Here is a 22,187-nt window from a genome sequence, read left to right as displayed (position 1 = left end):
TACAATCTGCGTATCCGGCGCGGGCAGAAATTATTTGCGGCAAGTAGCCGCGGCGACGAGGAATCCAGCAGGTGCGCCTCCGTGTCCCTCGCGATCTTGATCGCGTCTTCGTACGAATATACAGCGTACAAATTGGCGCTGTCCATGCGGCGACGACGTGACGCCGGTTGTCATGACGGTCTGGACGCTCAAGTGGATGCCACATGCACGCTGTCTTGGGTCTTGGGTGCAGTGCAGATTGGACACCTTGATAGCGGAATGGGATGTGCAGCGAGCACGTACGGTGGTGTCAATATAACGCCAGGTATTACATGGGCTATTTCGTACGGCGCTGCCGGCTCAGTTCGCGGCGAAATTGATGCATGACGCGGTCGTCCGACGGCGCAGCCTTGTCGACTAGTACAGAAGAGTGGAGAGGGATGGGAGGATGGCGCAACGTCATACCATGCTGGAAACCTTTGGCCCGCTGCTCCTCTGCACAGTACATATGAGAATGAGAACCATGCTCGCTGCACACAAACAAGACCTTTGGATCGGCTCTTGAGGTCTGTGATGTAGTCGTGCTTGTGCTGCTTGTAGTTGGCGCTCACGTTGGTCGGGAGCGCCGAGCTAATTTGGAGTGTGGCTTCGTTGTGCTGCTGGCGTTCGAGAGCCTCTCTCGTCGCCTCGACGACTTGGTCGTGGACGTTCTTTGGCAGCTCGACCTCGGCGATACCCGTGTTCCACGTCACGATCCCACCCTCCGGTGCCTAGCGTGGCCCCATGACAACACGGAACGAGCCAACAAGACGCGTACACTTGCGACGTCCGGGATGTTCATCTTCTTCTTCAGCTCGTCCGGAATGCGGTACAGCTCTTGCTCAGCCGTGAGCGCCGGCGCCGCGTTCGTGCCGTCGTCCAGGTTGTACTTGGCCTTGAGCTTCTCTTCGACGTACGTGTTCCTAGCCATACCTACGCCTGAGCATGCTACTGCGCTTCCAGCAAAGTGCACATGATCTGGGCGTAATGGTCGGCGGTCGTCATCTGCGACTGCGCTGTGAACTGCCCATCGAGCGTGTTGGTCTCGACCGTCTTGGCCTTCTTGGGCGCCGGCTCGGTCGTCGCCGCCACGGCCTTCACAAGCATCTGGCGCTTCCGAGCCTTCTGGTCCTCGCGGAGCTCGCGCAGTTCGTCCAGCGAAACCTCGTTGGTGGTGTCGCTGCCATCGTCCTCGAGCGGCGCCCGCGTCCGCTTCAGCTTCTTGGCCCGCTGCCGGAACATTGCACTTTACCACGCTTTATCCGGTCGATCCGGATACACGAGTTGTCTAGAAACACGCATCTGCTTTGCATCAACCGCGGAAGAGCTTGGGGCATGAGGCGCAATAGCATTTATATAAAGTCAAGTTGATAGATGCCTACTACATGTCGGCAGTCGCGTTCTGGTACGCGTCGGCCTTGTCGGCTTGACTCTTGTTCTGGCGCAAGAGCACCTTCTCTTCCCAGTTGTTGCCGCGCACAACGCCATCCCAGCGGTAGCCCGGCGGGATGTTGAAGCGGTTCGGGGGCGCCGACGGGCCCGAGTAGCGCGGCTTGCTCTTCTTGGACTTTTTCGACGCCTTCTCCAGAAGCTCCTTGGCGTCGTCCTGGTCACAGAACGTGTCAGCGCCATCGCCCATGGCCATCCGTGTACCTTGAAGAGCGACGACTCCATCGGATCAAAGTTGCGCGGGCGGTGCTTGAGCGCCGCGTCGAGCTCGCCATCATCCTTGTAGCGTGCAAAGGGCTACATACAATTGCATCAGAGCGGGTGGTTGATGCATTGTCGGTCGTACCTTGGCCTTGATCTCTTCGAGCTGTTCGCGCTGGTTCTTGAGCTCTTCCTTTCGAACCTTGCCCGTGCCCCACTCGTACTCCTCGAGGGCCTCACGTTTGCGCTTGCCTTCTTGGATCTCGCGCTGCCGCTCCATCTCCATGAGCATATCCAGCTTGCGCCCGCGCTTGTCACGGTAGACCGTCTCGGCTTGCTTGCCCATGAGCGCTTCGTCCTCGAAGAGCGCGCCTTGCTGCTTGCGCGCCCGCTCACTCTCTTGCCGAAATTCCTTGCCGGTAAAGACACCACCGCCCGGCGCTTTCATAGGCGATGACCGCCGAGGCGGCGTCGGCGCATCGTCCGCATCGTCGTTGATCTCGGTCCGAGGCGCCACTAGAGGTGGCGACTGTGCGTGGGATCGGCGAGGGCTGTGGGATCGGCGAGGGCTGCGGGATCGGCGAGGGCGAGGGCTGCGAGACCGACCCGAGCCCCGGTGGTCACGGCGTGGCGACGGGCTGTCACGCCGGTGACGACGAGGGGACGGCGACCGGTCTCGGCTGCGACGACTACGGCGGGGCGACCGGTCGCGGCTTCGTCGTCGACGGGGCGACGCGGATCGGGACCGGCGCTTGCTTCTCGAACGTCGGCGTCGAGGCGAGGGGGAGGCATCCCGTCGACGATGATCCGAACGGCGGCGCGGAGGCGAGGCATCTTGCGGTGGCGGCGATGACGGTGCACTCTCGCGCTTGGAGGCACGAGGCGGCGAAGCGTCGCGCTGCGACGACGAAGACTCGCGTTGCCGGCGCGGAGGAGACGCATCTTGACGGGATCGGCGAGGCGGTGAAGCATCTTCGCGTTGCTGGCGCGGAGGAGACGCATCCTGGCGAGATCGCGGAGGGGGTGAGGCGACTTGGCTGAATCGGGACCGGCGCGGAGGCGATGCATCGCCGCGGTCCGCTGGACGACGCCGGGGTGGTGATGCGTCGTCGCTCTGATCCTTGCGCGAGCGACGCGGAGGAGACGCGTCACTGTCTTCGTTGCGAGCTCGTCGCCGAGGCGGGGAGGCGTCACGAGACGTCGCCCGACGGGGCGGCGATGCATCTTCAACAGCTCGTCGTGGCGGCGTATCCGATCGCCGCGACTTGCGCGGAGGCGATGCATCGGGCTCTGCTGCCTTGGCGCGACGGGCGTTGGCTTCGTCCACTTGCCACTGCTGCTCGAGCTCTTCTGCGCGCTCGCGCTCGAAGAACTCGTCGGCGTTGGTGACGACGGGCTGATTCTCCGGGTCGTAGTCCGTGTCGACGACCATCGGCAAGTCTTCATCCACCTCGCCTGTCTCGTTCTGCCACAAGTCGGTCTTCTTGCCCTTTGGCGCAAGCTCGCGCCAGTCGTCATCGTCGTCGATCACGCGCATGCCCACATGCGAGCTCTTCGCCTTGCGCTTCTTCTTCTTCTCTTCCTTGTCCCCACCTATAGCATCGCGTTGCCTCTCTACTCTCTCGCGCTACTTCGCTCGTACCGGCCATGTAGCGCTGCAGCGCCGCCATCTTGGACGCCATCGTACCGCTCTGCAACCTGGGACTGTGCCGGATACGCTGCCAGTCGAAGGGCCGGATACACAACGCATTATCCGGCGCACCCTGTTTTTCCGTATCCGGACTCCTCCGCATACGGATGTGTGCCCCGGGGCATGTACCCACGACTGTGCAAATCGAATCTGCGCATCCTGGCGACCGCGGCACTCGTGTCGGCGTCAACGTGCGGCTACTCGGTCCCATAAAAAAGAAAAAATGAATGCCACATACAATGCCCGACATCAACCGACAATATAAAAAAGGACGCGTGACGCAAGCCGCGTCACACGCGCCCACTGTGCTTGCCAGCGGCGATGCGATTGGTGGATGCAACAGCCGTGCCGCCTCCTCATTGGTGCGCTGCCGATCCCTAGCCCCGATCTTCCTCCTTGGGGATGGATTGTCGCATATATCATGTGTGGAAGGATATGCGAAGGTAGAGGTACCCGACGCACCCGACGCGGACGTTGAAGATAAAAGGATAGAGGATATCCGAGGAAAGGACGACGGCGTGGTCAGTTTGCCTTTTTGTGCCAAGTACCCAAGCAAGATGCAAGTCGACCACTCGAACCCGATCACGCTCAGCCGCTTCATCCTCGCCGACGGCGAGCTCCAGTCCAACAACGACCTCTGCATCCTCTTCAACTCGATCGAGCTTGCGTGCAAGGTCATCTCGTCGGCCGTGCGTCGCGCGGGTACGACGCTCCGTCGAACGCATCGATCGTCTCACGCTGCCACGTAGGTTTGACCGGTCTCTATGGTCTGGACGGCTCGACCAACTCTACGGGCGACGACGTCAAGAAGCTCGACTTGCTCTCGAACGAAATCTTTATCAACTCGCTCCGCAACTCGACCAAGATTGAGGTCATGGTCTCGGAGGAGAACGAAGACCCGATCTGGGTCGAAGGCGTCTCGGGCTGTACGTCGCATCCATCATCGTGTTGGGTCAAAACACTCATCGTGGTCGGTGATCTAGGCAAGTACGGCATTGCCTTTGACCCGCTCGATGGCTCATCCAACATCGACTGCAACATCTCGACCGGTACCATTTTTGCGATCTACGCCATGCAAAACACGGGCCCGCGCCGCCAGTACGTCTCTTGTATCGGCACACAAAGCGACTAAGATCGGAGTAGGATCTCGGACATTTTGCAGCCGGGTCGTCAGCTCGTCGCGGCCGGCTACTGCATGTACGGTAGCTCGACGCAGATGGTCGTCACGTACGGCAAGGGCGTCCACGGCTTCACGCTCGACCCGACGATCGGCTCGTTCATCCTCTCGCACAAGAACATTCGCATCCCCGAGAACCCCAAGACGGTGCGCATCTTGGTATCACTGGATAGAGCGAGACTGATCGATCGATGTAGATCTACTCGTGCAACGAAGGTAACTTTGCCCTCTGGGACGCGCCCACCAAGCAGTTTGTCGACGAGTGCAAGAACGCGCCCAAGCCGTACGCGGCCCGCTACGTCGGCAGTATGGTCTCGGACGTCCACCGCACGATCCTCTACGGTGGCGTCTTCTTCTACCCCGCCGACAAGAAGTCCAAGACGGGCAAGCTCCGCATGCTCTACGAAGCGATCCCGATGTCGTTCATCGTCGAGCAGGCCGGTGGTCTCTCGACGAACGGCACGACGCGTGTCCTCGACCTCAACCCGGTACCAACATATCCTTCTCCTCTATTTTCAGGATGCTCATGACCATGGCGTAGACGCACATCCACGAGCGCACGGGCATCTTCCTCGGCTGCAAGCGCGACGTCAACCGCATTCTGGCCCTGTACGCGCAGCAGAAGTAAAGAGAGCTGCGCCCTCTACATGTTAACCGATCTTTCGTTTTCGAGTGGTTTGGAGTTTGGACGACCACTTTTCAGATAGCATACTACACCGTTGGCGTCATGTCGCCGCAGACGACGATTGAGTCAATCGGCTCCTGCTCGCTCAATCATTGAGCGAGCAGCGTGGTGCTGACGTCTATGGCAGCAGCAGCGACCCGGCTTCGACCAAGCAGCGGCGGTGCAAAAGCTACCGCGACATGTGTCGGAAACCCATGCGCGTCGATTGGATGATTGGCACGCCTCGATGGTTCGAGTCTCTCGGGGAAGGGATGATGTGGCTTCTTGTCCTAATAGATGTAGTCGGTACCGTCGTGATTACTCTTCCAAGCGGTCGTTCAGCCCACGTGCATGGACATGCATGGTGGTCCTACGTTGAAGTTGATGTTGAAGAGGCCATTGCGATCCTCGTTTGTCACGTCAAAGACACGTCGTACCCGAGTTCGAATCCACGCACTGCCATGATTGCAAAAGCGTTCTCCTTCGTAGCTCTCGCACGCGGCGATGTGTCATTGGCGGGAATTGAACCGCCGCTGGCTCACCCGATGCGATAGTCGACGTCGGATCGAAATGTTCTCTGATGCGGCGTTGGCAGTTGACCGTCGAGTCTTGAGACAGATGGCTGCTGGCCCTCGAGAGCACTCACCACCCTTTCCTACTACTAGTACCGTACCCAGGCATTGGTACCCAGGCTACGTCCATTCTCTGTGCGGCAATGTGCTTTTCAAGTGCAACATGGCAACACAAACAGAATGTGCTCAATTGACAAGAGAGTAGTAGGTCGCAGTCTCGCGCTCCTTCCACGCGACGCCCAAGACGACGCTGAGGACGCCGATGGCAATGCAAAAGACGCTCATCGGAAGCCCATACGCCGCGCCGCCAAGAAACGTGTAGATGAGCAAGCCGAGGTAAGTGGCGTAGAGGCCACTGCCGACGAAGCTGCCGAGACAGCCGAGCCAGAGCAGCGGCTGGAGCGCGCCGAACGCCGCAGCGAGCAGCAGGAGCACCGAGAGCACGAAGAGGTAGACGAACGCGCCGAGCGACGCGAGCGTCCAGCGCAGCGCACTGAGCTCGCCAAAGGCAAAGGTGGTCGTGACAAAGCTGAGGACCGCGGCCGTGACGCCAACGAGGGCGACGAGCGTCATGCACACTTGGTGCACCGTGTATAGACCGCCCATGGTGTCTTGTCCAGCGAGCGGGAAAATTCGAGTCTGGGCGGTGTCCAGAACTGAGTCGCAGTTCGCAGGTGGTGAAATTTTGAGACGGCGAAACGCGGTGCTCGAATCTAGAACCCCGCCCAACAAACCTCCAAGCAACGCCAGCACGTGCGGCCATGCATGCACTCGCTGGTCCTCTATGAACATCGTCTCTTCGCCCGGGTCGACGCACTCTGGAAGCGGCGGTCCATGCAATTCATGGCGGCGCGAAAATTTCACCTCGAGACATACTGGGCGGGCGAGACGCGGTGGTCAACCGCCATCTCCGCGTAGAGGTTGGCGGCTTCTCGGCCGTCGTATGGTCTCCTCCGCTCCAAATATTGTTCAACCGTCGCGGTGCTTCTTCGCAGACTTGCAATCGCCATGAACACGACGTGGTATACCGTCGGTGGCGTCGGCGGCTTCCACCTCTTTCACCAAGTGTCGACGCTCCTCCTGGCGACCGTGAATGCGGCGGCCACCGGGTACATTCTCAGCACGTTCGACTACGCGCATGCCGCGTCCGCTGCGTCCGTGGCCCTCACGCTCTTCCAGCTCTTCCTCTCGCTGCTCGTCCTCCCGGCGCTGCTCCTCGCCGCCGCCGCGCCGCTCGCGTGGTTTCCGCTCCTCGCTTCGTTCCGCGGCAGTGGCTTTTACCTCTTTGGTCTTGGGCTTCTCACGCTCTACCGCCTCGGCAATCTGTTTGGTCTCCTCACGGGCGGTGCCTGCATCCTCTTTGGCATCTTTTTTGTGCTCTATGGGCAGCTGCGACGCGAACGCGGGTCCAAGACGTACCGCGCCTTGCTTTGGACTTAGATTTTATGATTGAAGGATGGAAACCTTTAGTTTCAAGTTGACATTGTTGCAGTGTATCAACGAAACGTGGTTTTTTTCGCCTTCTCCACGACAATGTGCGACGGGCGCGGGGCAGCGGTGGTCTTGGCGCCGCTCCGCCGGGGCTTTTGTGCACTCTCACGCATGCTCAAGAGCACCTTCTCGACCGCGTGGATCTGCTTGATCGTGCACGGCGCGCGGCTAAAGTCGACCGCCTGGAGTTGCGCAATGAGGCCCTGGATCACGTCCGTGTCGGGGCCAAGGCCAAAGGTGACGGCCTCGGCAGCGATCGCCTTGACCGCGGCGGCTTGGACGTCGTTGGCGCAAGCAACTTCGGCCTCGTGCCACTCGCTTTTCTTCTCCTCGATGATCTTGGCCTTCTCTTCTTCGAGCATGGCCGTTGCCGCGGGCAACGGGTCGCTCGTCGTCGTGGCGGGCGACCCGCACGCCATGCGCGCCAGCTTGCGCTTCTCGAGCCGTGCCAGCAAGCGCATATGCTCCAGCGATTCGCGCGTCTCGAGTTCGGCCTCGAGCTTCTGCAGCATGACTGCGTGCTGCGCTTGCATGTGTTCGAGGCGTGCAAACTCGGCTTCGGCATGCCGACGCAGCGCGAGCGCCTTGCGACGGGCGACGACTTTGGTGAGGCTCACGATCGCAAAGAGCTCGGCTTTGTGCGCACTCTTGACGTCGGCCACATCCATGCTCTTGTCCAATGTCGTGTGGGGGTGCTCGAGCGCTTCAAGTTCGCGCGCATGCGCCTCCACTGCCTCGTGGATTTGGGCTTCGTGGGTGCTTGTGAGCGCGGCAGATGCTTGGACGACCGCCGCGGCGACCGCTGCATGCACTGCGTCGCTGGCGACAATCGAAGCCACCTGCGTGTGCGCTTGCGCGAGCGAGACGAGCTGGTGGAGTGTCTTGGAGAGACGGCACTCGGCCCGCACCTTGCGCGCCGCGCGCTGGAGTTTGCCGTAGAGCACCGAGTGCGCCGAGGCGACAAAGATGGACGGTGCGGCGCGCGCCTGCTGCTCCAATTGAAACTGCGTGTCGGCGGCAAGACTCGCTTGGAGCGCCGCGGCGCTCGCTTCGTACGCACTGAGCGCGTCGGTGAAAGCCCTCTGGAGATCGTCGGCCGACCGCGTGTCGGTCAACGGCGTCGTGACGGCGTCGGCGCGGTGCTTGGCCTTGGTCACGTAAAAGGCCCCGCAGATGCGCGCATGCGCCACCATGTACTCGAGCTCAAAGACATGGTGCTCGAGCAGCGTCGCGTCGTGGGCCTCGAGCGCTTCGAGCGACAAGATGGTCTCGGGAAAGTCGGCCAAGAGCCGAGACGACGTCTCGGCCGCCTCGCGCCGCAGCTCGTGCTCGTCGACAGCCATCGCCTACGTACACGTTAGAGGTGTCGATCGATAGATATGAACGAGTACATGGTCGTTGGGATACCGCTTGTACTTCAGTGCGAGCGCCGACGACGCGGCGGCTTCATACTGCTTGACGTTGCGCCGAAGAATCTTGACGTCGTTGCGGTAGATCGGTACGAGCATCTTGAACGTGCTCTGGAGACTCGCGTGGTGCTCGGCAGTCGGTGGCGTCGGCGGCTGCGCGAGCTTGGCCCAATACTCGCGCACGAGGCAGTGGCGCTGCTCAATGTAGCTCTTGCATGCGTTCATGGCGAAGACGCGGAATTGCAAGTCGCCGAGCTGCTGCAGCGTGGCTTCATAGACAACGTCGGCCATCGACTGCGGCAAGAGCACGGGCGGCGCCTGCACGATGGCCGCAGCGCGCATCAACATTGTTTGCAGAGCCATCGTTGGCTCCATGGGCACCATATCGAGCTCGATCGGCGCCTCGTCCTCGACGTCGGCCGTGGCATGGTCCCAGCCGAAAAAGTGCTTGAGCACCTTGGCAGCGCCGTCCTTGGTCTGGAGAAACTTGTGCGTCACGTCCTCCGAGCGCTGCTTGGCCTTCTCGAGTGCGTCTTCCATGGAATCGTTTGAAGAGGAAATGAGCCAGCGGCCTATTTCGATCTGCACTATTCCGGGTGACCCGACGGCAACCCGAAGGGTGAGAACGCCGACCGGTTCCTATTTGCAGTGCGAAAACGGTTCACGTCTCGGTCGCTTCGTTCCATCAATTGCATTATTTCTCAAACTCAAAAAGGACAATCGACACCAAGTGCGAGCCGAGGCGCTCGGCCATCTCGAGAGCTGTCTCTCCACTGGCTTTCGTGCGAATTTCCGTGTCCGCCTTGTACTCGAGAAGCACTTCGGCTGCCTTGACGCGGTCCGTAAGTGCCGCTATGCATCGGTCACGCTCCGCACGCGCATCGCAGCATACCGTAGTGCAGGGCGGTGAGGCCTTCGTTCTACAGACGGCAATCAACTCAGAGTTTTATGCAGGCACGGACATCGCGATCGTTGATGTCGGCCAAATGGTCGAGAAGGAAGCGAACAATGTTGGCGTGGCCTTCCGCAGCAGCCTACATTGCGTCGTCCAGGAGGCACCCAAGACGATCCCACCAGCATGAGGGGCGTCGTGCCAATTTTCTGCACATGAGCAAAAAGGCCACTGAGTCGCACAGAAGAAGAGAGGTCGTAGCTTACGTCGCGCCGGTTCACCGTCACGTACGGGGATGGCGCGTACTTAAGCAAGAGACCAGCGGCGTACTTGTGCTTGCCCATGACTGCGTAGTGCAGTGGCGTCCATCGCATCTCAAGCTAGACACGACGGAAAGACAAGAGTGTCACATCAATGCGTACATCGGGCTCGTCGATCGATCCTTCCTCCTTGATGAGCGTCGCGATCGTGGCCTCGGAGCCCTAGGCGTGAATGGTCTTACACCTTGCCGTGTTCGTGACGTGGTATCGACCATGCGGCAGGCGAAATGCAAGGCGCTGCGCCCTTTTTCCTACGTTAACTGCAGCGAAATCCAAAGAGCCAACGATTTACGTCGCGCGCATTGACGTCTTGGTGCCCCGTGCGGATGTCACGGACCATCGTGATGGCTTCGTCGTGGGCCGCTAAGCCGGGCGTCGTGCAAGGGTAAGGTTGAGCGCAGTCGTACCGTTGATGTGGAAGCGGATTGTCTTTTTGTACGAAGACAACTTGTCGTTGATCGTGTCGCCGTCCATTTGTCGCAGCATGGGCGCGTTCTTGCCCTGGACGCGCTGCTGCGAGCGCGAGAGCTCCATGAAGAGCTTGGGCGCCTTTGCCTTCTTGGCCTTTTTCCCATCGCTACCGCTAAAGAGTGCGAGAAGCCCTTTGGGTCCTTGCGTCAATAGCTGCTGCTCGAGCAGCGCATCTTCTTCGGCCCGTTCCTTCTTGGAGAGCATCGCGTCCGAATGTTGCTGACCGTTATTTCAATGCGCACTACCCTACCCCTGATAGCATCTATCCAACACTATGGTATCGACATCATTTACTGATGGGAATGCTTGATAGGACATTTCAATTAGGTGTTGCATTGTCATGGTTACTTGGTCGTCGTCGCCGCCTCGGGGGCCACGGCCTGCCGCTGGACGCGCAGGTCAAACAGCTGAACGCCCAGACCGGCCGGCAGTCGACACCACTCCATGTCCAAATCGACAAGCCTATTAGTGTATATACATACATGAGACGCACATTGTTTTCAGTATTAGGGCGCACGAATGGGAGGCGTCGTAGGCGGCAAGAAGCGCTGCCGCGGCGCGTGCAACGCTTTTGCAGCTACGTGATACATGCCTTCGTCGATGGTCTGTAGCGTAGTTCGAGGCGTACCGACGGAGATGCAAGCACCGAAGCGAGCGCGAGTGGGCGATCGCAGCCGCGAGCGCGCGCCCGCCTTTGTACCCAAGTCGCGTGCCATTGAGAGCCACCTACCCACTTGGCATCACCAACGACGTGGCGAAACGACCACCTTTGTCAAGGACGGTGACGTGGATATGGCCGTGGCGACGGCGATAGCACCATGGCTCCCGACCACGTTGTCGCAGCTCGCGTCGTGCTCGGTCCAGTCGTTGCTCAAGTCGAGGACCCGGAGGGACGTGGACGTCTACATGCGTGGAGTTATTTCGCGGTGTCGAGCACGCTAAGGCGACGCACGGCGGCGCTGGCAGCGAGAAGCACCACACCCGCCGGTCCCAACAGGCACGAGACGAGCCGCACCTCGACGAGTCGATCGTAGCGCAAGAGAATGTCCTAGGGACATGCAGTAGTAAGAGAGGAGATTGCGCGACGAAGCGTCGCACGGCCAACGCGTGGGCAAACGCATTGGTCAGCGGCTCGAGACACTTGGTGACGACCGTCAAGTTTTGAATCGCGACTGTTGGATCTGTCGGAGGGATTTCGAGGACGCGGCGACTTGACGCGAAGGTTTGGTCGACCTGCACGATGACGGTTCATTGCTCCGAATCAACTTCGCTACCTCGGTCACGGCACTCTCGTCGTCAATTGTTGTTGTCGCGGGCGTGTGGTCGGGGTCCATGGACGTGCCCAAGTCGGCCGCAACCAATCCAGACAAACCAAAGTACTCCTACAGCCGCGAACATCATATTCCACAAGGGCACGAGGATGAAGAGAGGTCATACGATTTCGCGGGGAGTCCACGCGTGCTTATGGCCCCATAGTAGCTGCGCGTAGACGGTAGCAAGCGGCTTGGCGGTTCCAAGTCCCGTCAAATGATGCTTGAAAATGTCATGGAGGTAGTCGCCATCCCGAAGACCTTGGGCGTGCGCCACGTCGAAGCGATGCAGGAGATGCTGAAAAGCGTCCGGCAACGAGCCTTCGTCCAGCAGTGCAGAGCTACGACTGCGTTTACCACTGACAGCCTACTCGTTAGTACGTACTTGTAAAAGCAAAAGATGTGTTGGGCGATCGCACGTAGCGCCAGCTCGAGTAGCGTCGGCGGCTCCATTTGTCGATCTACAAAGTGTCGCTAGATTAAAATCACACAACTCTTAGGGTCGACGGGTTCTCCTACCGTCTCCTTGACTCTCGGAAAGGCGTTGCGATGTACGTCGGAATGCACACTGGACGCCGGTTCTGTCACTTGAGTGCACACAAGACCCCCTCTGCAGGCTTTCGGCGCGTGAGCTACCCGTCGCACACACGCGTGACGCTTCGAAAACACGGTGTTTTTATCCGATCCAAAATGGCGCATAAACCTTTTGAAAATGATATTATATCCGGATAAAACTTTTGACAATGAATAGACGGCGAGGCCCAGTCATTTCACTTTCGAATTTGCCGCGTCGAGACAAGATATCATCACCACGGGGGGGTGCAGTAGAGTTGACATCTCAATAGTTGTATTAGCACTTAGCGATACCGTCGGCCCTGCTCGGTTTGGAGTACTTTCGTTGTTGCTTCGGCAATGTGAACGCGACTCTTCACGCAGCGCCAAGAGAAAGCTCATTTCCTCATCCGCCTACTCGCCTATCTCAGCGATCGGGCCGGAACTAAGAAGTGAAACATATTATCCAGCGATCCAATTGCAAGTCGAGTGCACACGGTAGACAGATAGAGAGAGAAGGAAACACAGAATGACACTCTAAATATGACACCGCCTTTCTTATCGCGATTTAACAATCAGGTCCATGACCACACGACATTGGTCGCCCACGAGGTCGTCGTCGCCGTCAAAGCGCCGGCGGCTGAGCCGGGCGACGTCCGGTAGCATCTTCTTCTCGAGCACGAGGGGGCACACGATACCTGCGTCCTTGTCGACGAGCGAGAGCAGCAGTGAGGTCGAGAGTCGAGCGATCACCGCGACCTCGGCAAGCGTCGGCTGGTGCACTGCGGCGTGGATCGCAGCAGCGATGGCGTCCAGGACAGCAGCAAGTGCCGGCGTGAGCGACGTGTGCTGGTACAAGTTGAGGAGAAACACAAACGGGTAGATGCGGAGGTTCGACTCGCGGTCTTCAATGCTCTCGTCGTGCGGCGCTTCGTCGGTCGGGCGGCGCGCGAAGCTCGATAGCACCATGTCGCAGGCGTTGGGGACGGCGGCGGCAATGGCCTCGAGCGTCTCCGCATTGTCATCTTTCCATCGCACGATCCAGCCCAGCACGAAGATTGCGTCGCCTTGGGCCCACCGGTTCTTCCCGGCCACCATGCGCATCAAGCCATGCACGATGGCGCTGCCGTGGGCTGCCATGAGCTCCGCGCAGGCTTCGCTGCACATGCAAATGGAGCCCAAGGCGCTGGCACTCTTGCACTTGAGGAGGACGTCGCGGCACTTGAGCGCATCCACGATGTGCTGCACGACGTTGGCGCCTTGGGCGAGGAGCATCCGACGCACTTGGACACCGCGGTCGTCGCAGGCTAGCGCAGCTAGCGCCGTGAGTCCGTCTACGAAGCGGCCCATGGCTTCGGACTTCATGTTCCACGTCGCCTTGTCGCTTTCGCCGAGATCCAGGAGGTGCATGAGGTCGGTGGCATGGCCGTAGGCCTCGATCTCGACCTCAAGCCGGCCGTCCATGGTGTGCCAGACAGGCCACCATTGGTTGGTTCGCTTCCAGTTTACGACCTGGCTTTAAGGGCTGTGTAAATATATCTACATACAAAAGGCTAGTCTATACCTTATCTTGATGAACCTTTGCCCCGTCTTGGCAACGGGCCAATCGGAGACGGCCATTCAGCGAGGCAGTGAGCAGCATGTGGGGCGCAATCACGGGGCAGCTCGCGACGTATGCTGGCGAGCTCACGAACGACCTGCGCGAGATCGTCGCTGCGGGCGACGAGGGCGCCGTATCGCCTGCCGAAGGCCTCTCGCCACGCGCCCAGCCGCGGTCCATCGGCAAAGGCAACGACGACGACGACGACCTCGATGCCTACGTCCTTGACCTCGAGCGGTCGCTCATCCGCAAGCGCCAAGAGCATGAGGCTGCGCTCAAGGAGGTGCAATGAGACGCGCGTGTCAATCAAGCACTCATGAGGCCGTAGATTGACGCGTTGCAGCAGCGCTTGGACGCCATGCCGCCACGCAGCCAGGTCTCTCGGCTATGACCCATCCTACTCAGGCTCATGCTCGCTGCGTAGACGCGTGATCCTGACGCGATCAGCCGCTTGGCCAAGACCGAAGACGAGAACAAAGCGCTATTGGGTGAGGTGGCCAAGCTCCATGCGGCGGTTGCCGCCAAGGACGCCGAGCTCGCGTCACTGAACGATCAAGTCGCGTCGCTCGTCCTTCAAAACCAAGCAATCGATCAAAAGCTGTCGCAGCTCCAAGCTGAAACCAAGGTGGCGCATGCGCTGCACCAGACATCGCTCGTGCTCGCCATGACGACGCTCTCCAAGGTGCTTCCGTCCGGCGCGTCGCCATCCGAAGCAACGACATCCTTGTCCTCGACGGTACTATCGTATTTCATCGAGCTGCGTTTAACCCGATTTAGGTGGCCGAGTATGCGACGCGGGCGGCGACCCGCATCTCGTCCCTCGAAGGTGATGTGAAGCTGCTGAAAAACGCCCTGCACGCCTTCCTCCTCTCGCACGACGCCCGTCTCGACGCGACGGCGACGGTCGCCGACTGGACGGTTGCCGCCAAAGCCAAATTGGATCAGCTCACACAAAAGATGGTGGCGGATCAAGACCGCGCCGGCCGCCTCGAGCAGCAACTGAGCATCACCAGCAGCAAGCTTGCGCAGGTGCTACCTCGAGTGCCTGGACATGCATCGTGTTGACGGAGGATAACGGTAGACGCAAAAGACCCTCGAGACGCACATGCTCGAGCACGACGCCCTTCAAGACGCCTTTGCTGCGACGACGGCCAAGGCCAAAGAAGCGACTGCGGCTGCCAGCCTCGTGCCGGAGAAGGACGCCACGATCCGAACGCTGCAGACCAAAACCAAGCAGGTATGCCATGCGTATTCTGTCCGTCTTGCGATAGTCTCATGTGATGAATGTATTAGCTGCAACGCCAGAACGACCAGCTGACCGACGAAGCGGCCGAGCTCGCCGACCAGGTAAAACACCTTGGCAGCGTCTGGCACTTGAACGACGCTTTCTAGCTGGCACAACTCAAGCGCGTTGTGCACACGCAAGAGTCATCGCTGCAGGAAGAGATGCACGAGAAGGAAGAAGCGGCGATGGACCGCCTCGCCGAGCTCGAGCACCTCGTCTACTCCCTCAACGATGAGCTGAAAACGACCAAGGAGGCCTATGCGCTGGAGCAAACCCAATGGATCGAACATGCACAGGCGAACGCGAGCTCACTCACCGAGCAAGAGACCTTTGAGCTCACGACGCAGCTCACGCTCCTCCAAGCCGACAAGCACATTGCGGAACAGGTACGACCTTCATTTCCGCCTGGTATCTTCTTTACGCAAAGGCAATGCGCAGGACGCCGAGCGGCTGCAGACAGAGCTCGCGAACGCACACACCATCTTTCTCCAGTTTGAGGCCGACCGGAAGCGCGAAGTGCAAGCGTACGAAGCTCAAATCGCCGCGTTGCGCGCGCCGGCACCGGCGCCAACGTCCGAGCACGAGGTTGACCTCAAGCGCGTGCTCGGCATCTTGGAGAAGAAGCAAGTCGAGTGCGACCGGCTGCGCGAGGTCGTCGGTTCGGGTCATTAGCGGCTGTGTCATCATGCCTTGTAGGCCCTTGACCGGACGGCGCAGCATCTCGGCGACGACGTCGACAACATTGACAAGCGCATGGCCATCCAAATGATGGTGCGAGCGGGAAATGGATCGACACGGCGCGCTGACGACACGGTCGTAGATTCAATTTCACGAGAGTCCCAACAAGCACGACGTGCTCGAAGTCATTGCGCGCATTCTGGTACGACGTCGTACGAGGCTCCATTGTGCTCATCGAGACGTTGCAGGGCTGCACGGAGGACGACAAGGAGCGGTTGCTTGGGAACCCACTGCGACTGCAGCTGCGGTCGCTCGGTCGGCTCTTCCACGGCGCGTCGCCGGACCCGCCCGTCGACGTGGCTGGCAAGAGTTTTAGCGACGCATGGACCGAGTTCTTGCTCGACCAAGTACCCTCTGAAAAGTAATCCAGCACGTCGTTGGCATTGGCGCCAAGATGGCTGTGGGCGGTGGCGGGGCGGGCAGCTGCAGCGGTGGCATGGCCGTCGTTGGGCTCGGCTGCGGCCCGAGGCGCGGGCCGCGCGGAGGTCGTTGCTGCGGCATCGTTCGGATGCAATCGAATCTGCAAGTGGGCGAAGGCCAGCGACCGCGAGGACCAACATTCACCCACGTGGCGAGCTGAGCTTGATTCATGGCCCATGAGGTCGCAGTGGTCGGGCCACGCTGGCCGCGAACAGCCACACGCGGAGCGAAGAGGCGATCGCATGTCTTTTCTGCGCAGAGCTCTGGACCGTCGAATAGCGGTCGATGGCATGCCATGCTGGCATGGCAGACGCGTAGCGTGCACAGCAGCCAATGGCCTTTGGTGCAACGATGGAGGCGCTGGCGTCCGCGTCCATCTGTCGCCCGCTCTTCCTTCTTATCTCCATGCCACCATGTTGCCGTCGGGACCAGAGGGCCAGCGCCGCCGGAGTTTGGAGGTTTCCATAAATTATAATAAAGACCAGCTGTCGTAATTCAATGCGATGCTTCGTGGCCGGGGACTGCATTTCTATTCCGCGTCGATACAAAAGGCAAGGTATTTAATACTTTTGATGCGCCAACGGACAAAAGATTACTGGGATTTTATTTCAGAATCGGCTCAGTTTACGGGTTGCAAGGCCAACCACGAGCAGCAGAGCCGCCGACCAAACAAGCAGCAGCGACAGCAGCACGACGATGCTGAGCCCGCCCAACCTCGTGGCCGGCGCCGCCGCCCGCGGGCCCGAAAGCGCCGTGCCCATTACGATCCAGCCACATACCAAGGAGATTGCCGACCTGCGGCTGCCCTCCCGCGCGATCCAAATCCATCGCGACACGACGTCCCCGTCGCGCTTCCAGGCCTTTGCGCACTCGTGCCCCGCGGGCCGCCCGCTCCACGACAACCCACCACGTGGCGTGCGCCATGCGCCCTTGACGCCACAGATTGGATCGCTCCCGGACCCGTCGTTTGCCTTTCTGCAAGCACCCATGCCACCGCTCGAGCTGCCGCCGCCGAACCGCGAGTCGCTCTCGGACGAGCGGTTTGCGTCACCGTTGACGGCGCCAGCGCCCATGCAGCCGCGCCCGCGCGAGACAGTCGTACAGTTCGCTTCGTCGTGCCCGGCGCAGCTTGACGGCTTCCTGACGCGCATGACGCTCGACGATGCACATACGCTGTTGTCGCAGTCGCCGTCGCTGGCCATTCTCCGCGACATGCGCCGCGGGTCGTACGCCGACATGACGTCGTCCAACCGCCGGTCGCTCGACCGCCTCTCGCTCGACGAGCGCGACGAGTACGACAGCGACGAGTACGACGAGGCGCACCCGCGCGACTCGCAGGACGGCGGCGTCTTTGAGTTTGAAATGCCATAGACAACACCATCCCCACCATCATGCTTCATATCATTATAATACTACGTTAGACCAGAATGCCATTATGAATGTGTTGCTCGTCCTCACAGCGCTCGACGCGTTCGAGGGCCTCGACGATCGAGGCGATGGGCGGCCGCTTGGACGGGTCCAGCTGCAGGCACTGCCGCCCGATGCGAGACACGACGTCGGGGCAGTCGTCGCCAAAGCTCGGCACCGCGCGGCCCGTCATGAGCTCTTGCACCAGCACGCGCTTCGGGTCCTCCTCTAGAAACCAATCGTTTTGCAGTGCCAACTTGTACAAAATCACAATGAACGTACGGTGGGCATAGTCACGGAAGGGAATTGCGTGCGTCGCTAGCTCGGTGAGCACGACTCCGAACGAGTAGACGTCAATGGCTTCGCAGTAGTCTTCGCCACGCAGCATCTCGGGCGCAATCCACTGCATCGTCCCCACATTCTGCGTCATCGTATCCAGAATCGAGCGCACTCGCGCCGACCCAAAATGGCTCAATTGGCACCGGTAGCGACTGTCGAGAAGGACACTGCGCGCGCGCACGTCCCGATGGATCACGCTGGGCGACTGCGCGTGGAGGTACGCCAAGGCCCGCGCAAGGTCGAGTGCGAGTGCATACTTGCGCTCAAACCAGCTCCACGAGTCGTCGTGTACGCTGGAGCTTCCGAGGAGGCTCTGGAGGTCGCCGTGGGCGCAGTAGGCGAGGACGCCGGCGACACTCGCGGGCGGCAAGAGAACACCCACGACGCGCAAAATGTTGGGGTGCGACAAGCGCGCGAGCGCCTTGAGCTCGTCGTAGAGGGCTGACGCACAGCCCTCGACGTCGGTGACGTGCAGCGCGAGCTTCTTGATCGCGACGTGGCTGTCCTCAAACGTGCCGAGCCAGACCTCGTAGACGCGGTCGTTCGAGCGTGCGAGGAGTCGCGTCATAATGACCGACGAACTGGGAAGGCATAGGCTTTCAAGCTGATTGTCGGTTGCGTACTTGGTGGCCAGGGCCGTCATCGCCGGATCCACAACCCGCTTGAGCGACGACACGAGCGCTGGCCGGACCGATGACGTGGCAGGACTAAATGCAGTTTTCGTCTTGGGGCCGGGAAAGTACGTCACATCTTGGTCGTCGTCATCGTTGGCAACGCGCTGGCTGCGCTCAACGTTGCGCGTCGTCCCGGGCCGCGGCCCACGCTTGCAGCGCCAGAGCACGAGCAAGACGCCAAGGATAGCGATAACGCCAGCCACGGCAATGAGCGCGATGACAGACGGCGAGAGAAGCGAGCGGGCTAGAATAATATACCATGAGCCATCAAGAGCAAGCGATCGGTATGGACGTACGTGCGTCCGGCGCTGAATCCTTGTCGGACGCGGTGCACGCCGCAGCGGCAAGGGCCGACGCGCTCGTAAAGGTGGTCGCGAGGCTGCTGCTGCAGAGATGGACGTCGACCGTGAACGTACCAAGGCGCGCAAAGAAGGTCGCTGCCAGTGGCGCCTGGAGCTCTTGCAAGCTCAGCGGGTTCGTCGACAAGTTCCTAGAGGTGGCGCGCGTCAATCGACTGGACGATACGGATGAAAAGTTACAGGGCACGAAGTCGCGGGAGATCGGATGTTATGGCCGCGGGCAGAACGCGAAACTGGTTGTCGCTCAGGTCGCTAGAAGATAGCTACATGAGGGTGCGAACGAGACGCTGTCCCTTGTACAGGGCGGTGAGATGGACGAGGGCGTCCGCGACGGGCCATGTCGTGAGGTTGCAGTTGATCAGCTCTCTGTGAATATGCAAAAATGAGCCCGCCAAGTCGAGTTGGGAGGGGCATTACAGCGACTGCAGCGTGGTTGGCAGCTGCTTCGATGGAAACGCTGGGACCGCAAGCGTCGAGAGCGTTCTAATAGCTATCGTTGGCCACGACGACGTTGTAGCGATGACGTACAGATGGGTGAGTGCGGTCGAGCGCGTCAGAAAGTTGTTTGCAAAGGCCATGGGCCGTGGCGAGCTGCCTTGACCGCGCAATGTCCTACGGCCTCCGTCGTAAGGTTCGTCGTGAGGTCGGGCACGTACAAAGACGTGAGCGGCCCGAGCTCCAAGGCGCCGACAGCGCCGACGTTCGCCACCGGCATCTGCAAGCTCGGCTCGCTCCCAAGTGCGAGCGCCAACGATGTGCCAGTGACGTTGAAGCATTGATAGTACGTTGTCTGCGACGACCGCTGGCAGGGTGCAATGGTGGACGCGGAGGGGCAGTCGGTGGCTGCCGACTCGCCCAGGTACAAGGCGCAGAGGCCTCGGAAGTCTTCGCCGCAAGTCGCCATGCAGCTCGTTGAGAGCGTGCCGCTGCTGCTGCTGGGCATGGAAGAAGGCTGCGTATAAGCGCGAGCAGCGCGGGCGTCGGCGAGATGGCACTGCTTACACTGCAAACGCCATCGCATGTGTCACGACTTGGCCGCGACCGCTGATTGGCTGCGTTACAACCAATAAGACTGAATCTTGTTCCAATCGACTTCGAACTTCGTGCCACGCGGTCCTGTCACTCTCGCTTTGTATTGGCACGTGCGGTCCGAAAAAGATACCGTAGGATCGGCTTCGGATTTCACTTCGAATTGCCGCCACGACGAGATTTTGTTGCCCAGTTGGTTGCTCTTGGAGACCACCTTTTGGCATCGCGTAGTATGCAGTTCTTCGCCGAAAAGTCGATCAACTTGTGTTCACTCCTACTGACCCACGGCTCTATATAACAAGTGGCTCTCGTCGCAAAGACAACGACGGCGCCAATTCTAGCGCGGTGGTAGGTGGCTACTAGTACTTTCAACGTTGGCCAGCATATTCTGCTGGCTACTTTGCTTGGCACCATGCTGTCCATGCTGTCTCATCCATCTCGATCTCCCTCGCTGCTGTTGAAGGGAGCTTGCTTTTACGTACATTTTGTACGTACTTCCCATTGAACGGGTCTTTGAGATTGGAGTCGGTCTCGAATCGTTCACAAGCAGAAGCTCGTTGAACACGTCAGTCACAGCGTATCGCGACGGAATGGCTGTACCTAAGCGTCCCCGTTGTAGTACACGCAAGGCGTTCCGCTAGAAGGATACACGGCTAGGAGGCATTTGTTTTCGTGCAAAGCGTCATTGGCCAACACTGCAGACAAGATGTACACATGACAGTATTACGTCATTACAGCAATGGACAATAATGCCATGACGACTCCGTAGCAGCGTGTTAAATAGAAAAATACGTTGGCGACGAGTACGGTGCCTAGTAGCTCGAGCGAGCATCGTCGGCGATCGTCGTCGCCCAGAGGTATTGCTGCCGAAAGGCGTCGCTCGCAATGTCCATTGCTTTGCATGTTTGCCGTCGCGGTTTTGTGGCATCGCGCGTCGCGAGGATGCGGACTTCGCGCAGCCGACGCGGCGCCTTCTGAGCCATCTCGGGTGTCCACGCCTCAAATTGCGTGAGGTCGCTGAGGACGCGGGCAGGATCGTTGCGTAGAACGTGGTACGCATCCGGCGCCGCTTCCTTGGCCACATACACGGTCACGCTCGCGTTTTCGCCGTACGAGTCCTTGAGGAACTGGTCCCACATCCCGACTTGGTTGGCGCCCGCGAGCGAGAGAAACCCCGTCGCGTACGACACGTACTGCAGCGACGTCCAGCCGTCGGTCGCGAGAAGGTACGTGACTTGGTGGCGCGTCATCTCGTCCGAGAGGTAGTCATCGTCCGACGCACTCCTTTTCGGCCCGTGGAAATAATCCTCCACGAGAAGCGAGTCGAGCTGGAGGGCCGGGAAAAAGTTGATTGCGTCGCACGGGCGTGCGAACGCCTGCGTGACGGGGTGGAGCGGCAAGAGGTACCCGATCATGCGAACGTGCTTGACCTGACGCAGCACGTGCTGCGGGAGACGGGGAATGGTGTCGAGGAAAGCTTGCGTCGTCGCAAAGTCCATCGCAAGCTCCGTGAGCTGCGTCGCCTGCACGTCGTCGTAGATGGCGCGACACGTCCCCACCCACGCGAGCAGGTTCGTCGACGACGATCGAAAGCCGTGGCGCAAGCGGCCGCCGAGGAGGAAGCTGTAGATGTGGCCGCGAACGTCCGTCGGCAGCGTCAGTAGCGAAGGTGGTTGCAGCATGGGAAAATGCAAAGTGCAACGACATGCACCAACCCGACTGCTTGTCAATCAGATATCCGGATGCGCCAAAATTGAGATGCGGCTTTTTACGTCCATCGATCCGGTTGTGATGACTTGCACCGTGGCATTTGCCGCAAACGGACAACGCTATTGATCAAGCCCGTGCAATGAATTCCAAATGGTATACGTGTCGCATGCGATCCTGTACACGAGGTTTGCTTATCAATGCACGTGTACGCAAGTGGTCGTGAACAATTCGGGATATATACTGTAGTAGCTATACGGGATATACCCAGAAGCTTTGCCGCGCCCGCCAGCTAAATTGGGCACATGCCGAATATAGGGATGGATTTTCACCTGTTTTTCACACGTGATTTGTGCGCTGTGATTGGTGCAAACGCGATCTTGGACAGGCGTCTTGTCGACGTCAACACAGCG

The 22,187-nt window shown here is 59.8% G+C and overlaps 14 protein-coding genes across 14 annotated transcripts; 4 read left to right on the top strand and 10 right to left on the bottom strand.

The window, feature by feature from the left end:
- Positions 1–168: 168 nt before the first annotated feature.
- On the bottom strand, positions 169–1,260 carry SPRG_01942 (hypothetical protein; the record flags this gene model as incomplete). The annotated part of the gene is made up of 5 exons (XM_012340505.1): positions 169–396; positions 445–474; positions 527–749; positions 797–941; positions 992–1,260. The coding sequence occupies 5 exons, from the start codon at positions 1,258–1,260 to the stop codon at positions 317–319; spliced, it is 747 nt and encodes a 248-aa protein (XP_012195895.1). The 3' UTR covers positions 169–316.
- Positions 1,261–1,357: 97 nt separating this feature from the next.
- Positions 1,358–2,162, bottom strand: SPRG_19382 (hypothetical protein). Its single transcript, XM_012340873.1, has 3 exons — positions 1,814–2,162; positions 1,672–1,764; positions 1,358–1,624 (listed from the first exon to the last, which is right to left on the bottom strand). Exons 1-3 carry the CDS (start codon positions 2,114–2,116, stop codon positions 1,400–1,402), a joined length of 621 nt encoding a protein of 206 aa, XP_012196263.1. The 5' UTR covers positions 2,117–2,162; the 3' UTR covers positions 1,358–1,399.
- On the bottom strand, positions 2,142–3,350 carry SPRG_19381 (hypothetical protein; the record flags this gene model as incomplete). The annotated part of the gene is made up of 3 exons (XM_012340872.1): positions 2,142–2,782; positions 2,934–3,261; positions 3,311–3,350. 3 exons carry the CDS (start codon positions 3,348–3,350, stop codon positions 2,185–2,187), a joined length of 966 nt encoding a protein of 321 aa, XP_012196262.1. The 3' UTR covers positions 2,142–2,184.
- A 507-nt stretch (positions 3,351–3,857) lies between these two features.
- SPRG_01939 (fructose-1,6-bisphosphatase) lies at positions 3,858–5,230 on the top strand. The gene is made up of 6 exons (XM_012340504.1): positions 3,858–4,060; positions 4,108–4,284; positions 4,342–4,456; positions 4,502–4,682; positions 4,733–5,023; positions 5,077–5,230. Exons 1-6 carry the CDS (start codon positions 3,916–3,918, stop codon positions 5,161–5,163), a joined length of 996 nt encoding a protein of 331 aa, XP_012195894.1. The 5' UTR covers positions 3,858–3,915; the 3' UTR covers positions 5,164–5,230.
- Positions 5,231–5,955: 725 nt separating this feature from the next.
- On the bottom strand, positions 5,956–6,405 carry SPRG_01938 (hypothetical protein). The gene has a single exon (XM_012340503.1). The coding sequence runs from the start codon at positions 6,375–6,377 to the stop codon at positions 5,958–5,960; it is 420 nt and encodes a 139-aa protein (XP_012195893.1). The 5' UTR covers positions 6,378–6,405; the 3' UTR covers positions 5,956–5,957.
- A 374-nt stretch (positions 6,406–6,779) lies between these two features.
- SPRG_01937 (hypothetical protein) lies at positions 6,780–7,211 on the top strand (the record flags this gene model as incomplete). The annotated part of the gene is made up of 1 exon (XM_012340502.1): positions 6,780–7,211. The coding sequence occupies one exon, from the start codon at positions 6,780–6,782 to the stop codon at positions 7,209–7,211; it is 432 nt and encodes a 143-aa protein (XP_012195892.1).
- Positions 7,200–9,320, bottom strand: SPRG_01936 (hypothetical protein). Its single transcript, XM_012340501.1, has 2 exons — positions 8,654–9,320; positions 7,200–8,608 (listed from the first exon to the last, which is right to left on the bottom strand). Exons 1-2 carry the CDS (start codon positions 9,209–9,211, stop codon positions 7,268–7,270), a joined length of 1,899 nt encoding a protein of 632 aa, XP_012195891.1. The 5' UTR covers positions 9,212–9,320; the 3' UTR covers positions 7,200–7,267.
- A 45-nt stretch (positions 9,321–9,365) lies between these two features.
- On the bottom strand, positions 9,366–10,576 carry SPRG_01935 (hypothetical protein; the record flags this gene model as incomplete). The annotated part of the gene is made up of 9 exons (XM_012340500.1): positions 10,291–10,576; positions 10,176–10,246; positions 10,096–10,134; positions 9,986–10,045; positions 9,830–9,943; positions 9,746–9,772; positions 9,634–9,705; positions 9,564–9,591; positions 9,366–9,523 (listed from the first exon to the last, which is right to left on the bottom strand). Exons 1-9 carry the CDS (start codon positions 10,556–10,558, stop codon positions 9,366–9,368), a joined length of 837 nt encoding a protein of 278 aa, XP_012195890.1. The 5' UTR covers positions 10,559–10,576.
- Positions 10,577–10,698: 122 nt separating this feature from the next.
- SPRG_01934 (hypothetical protein) lies at positions 10,699–12,335 on the bottom strand (the record flags this gene model as incomplete). The annotated part of the gene is made up of 10 exons (XM_012340499.1): positions 12,184–12,335; positions 12,050–12,125; positions 11,792–12,005; positions 11,629–11,736; positions 11,453–11,587; positions 11,307–11,402; positions 11,122–11,256; positions 10,983–11,080; positions 10,872–10,931; positions 10,699–10,816 (listed from the first exon to the last, which is right to left on the bottom strand). The coding sequence occupies exons 2-10, from the start codon at positions 12,115–12,117 to the stop codon at positions 10,699–10,701; spliced, it is 1,032 nt and encodes a 343-aa protein (XP_012195889.1). The 5' UTR covers positions 12,118–12,125; positions 12,184–12,335.
- A 414-nt stretch (positions 12,336–12,749) lies between these two features.
- Positions 12,750–13,724, bottom strand: SPRG_01933 (hypothetical protein). The gene has a single exon (XM_012340498.1). It carries the CDS (start codon positions 13,678–13,680, stop codon positions 12,775–12,777), a length of 906 nt encoding a protein of 301 aa, XP_012195888.1. The 5' UTR covers positions 13,681–13,724; the 3' UTR covers positions 12,750–12,774.
- A 132-nt stretch (positions 13,725–13,856) lies between these two features.
- SPRG_01932 (hypothetical protein) lies at positions 13,857–16,230 on the top strand (the record flags this gene model as incomplete). The annotated part of the gene is made up of 11 exons (XM_012340497.1): positions 13,857–14,099; positions 14,145–14,192; positions 14,241–14,552; positions 14,594–14,845; positions 14,898–15,053; positions 15,110–15,163; positions 15,209–15,487; positions 15,540–15,752; positions 15,798–15,872; positions 15,922–15,981; positions 16,028–16,230. The coding sequence occupies 11 exons, from the start codon at positions 13,857–13,859 to the stop codon at positions 16,202–16,204; spliced, it is 1,869 nt and encodes a 622-aa protein (XP_012195887.1). The 3' UTR covers positions 16,205–16,230.
- Positions 16,231–16,876: 646 nt separating this feature from the next.
- SPRG_01931 (hypothetical protein) lies at positions 16,877–17,693 on the top strand. The gene has a single exon (XM_012340496.1). The coding sequence runs from the start codon at positions 16,956–16,958 to the stop codon at positions 17,628–17,630; it is 675 nt and encodes a 224-aa protein (XP_012195886.1). The 5' UTR covers positions 16,877–16,955; the 3' UTR covers positions 17,631–17,693.
- Positions 17,640–20,033, bottom strand: SPRG_01930 (TKL protein kinase). The gene is made up of 8 exons (XM_012340495.1): positions 19,695–20,033; positions 19,567–19,650; positions 19,456–19,521; positions 19,339–19,404; positions 19,219–19,290; positions 18,976–19,169; positions 17,949–18,923; positions 17,640–17,894 (listed from the first exon to the last, which is right to left on the bottom strand). Exons 1-8 carry the CDS (start codon positions 19,979–19,981, stop codon positions 17,677–17,679), a joined length of 1,962 nt encoding a protein of 653 aa, XP_012195885.1. The 5' UTR covers positions 19,982–20,033; the 3' UTR covers positions 17,640–17,676.
- Positions 20,034–20,879: 846 nt separating this feature from the next.
- SPRG_01929 (hypothetical protein) lies at positions 20,880–21,749 on the bottom strand (the record flags this gene model as incomplete). Its single annotated transcript, XM_012340494.1, has 1 exon — positions 20,880–21,749. The coding sequence occupies one exon, from the start codon at positions 21,747–21,749 to the stop codon at positions 20,880–20,882; it is 870 nt and encodes a 289-aa protein (XP_012195884.1).
- Between the last annotated feature and the right edge of the window lie 438 nt (positions 21,750–22,187).

This window comes from Saprolegnia parasitica (genome assembly GCF_000151545.1).
Source record: "Saprolegnia parasitica CBS 223.65 unplaced genomic scaffold supercont2.5, whole genome shotgun sequence".
In the NCBI taxonomy this organism is placed as follows: domain Eukaryota; phylum Oomycota; class Saprolegniomycetes; order Saprolegniales; family Saprolegniaceae; genus Saprolegnia; species Saprolegnia parasitica.
Note: the sequence above shows the minus strand (reverse complement) of the source record. Positions and strands in the feature narration are given on the sequence as shown.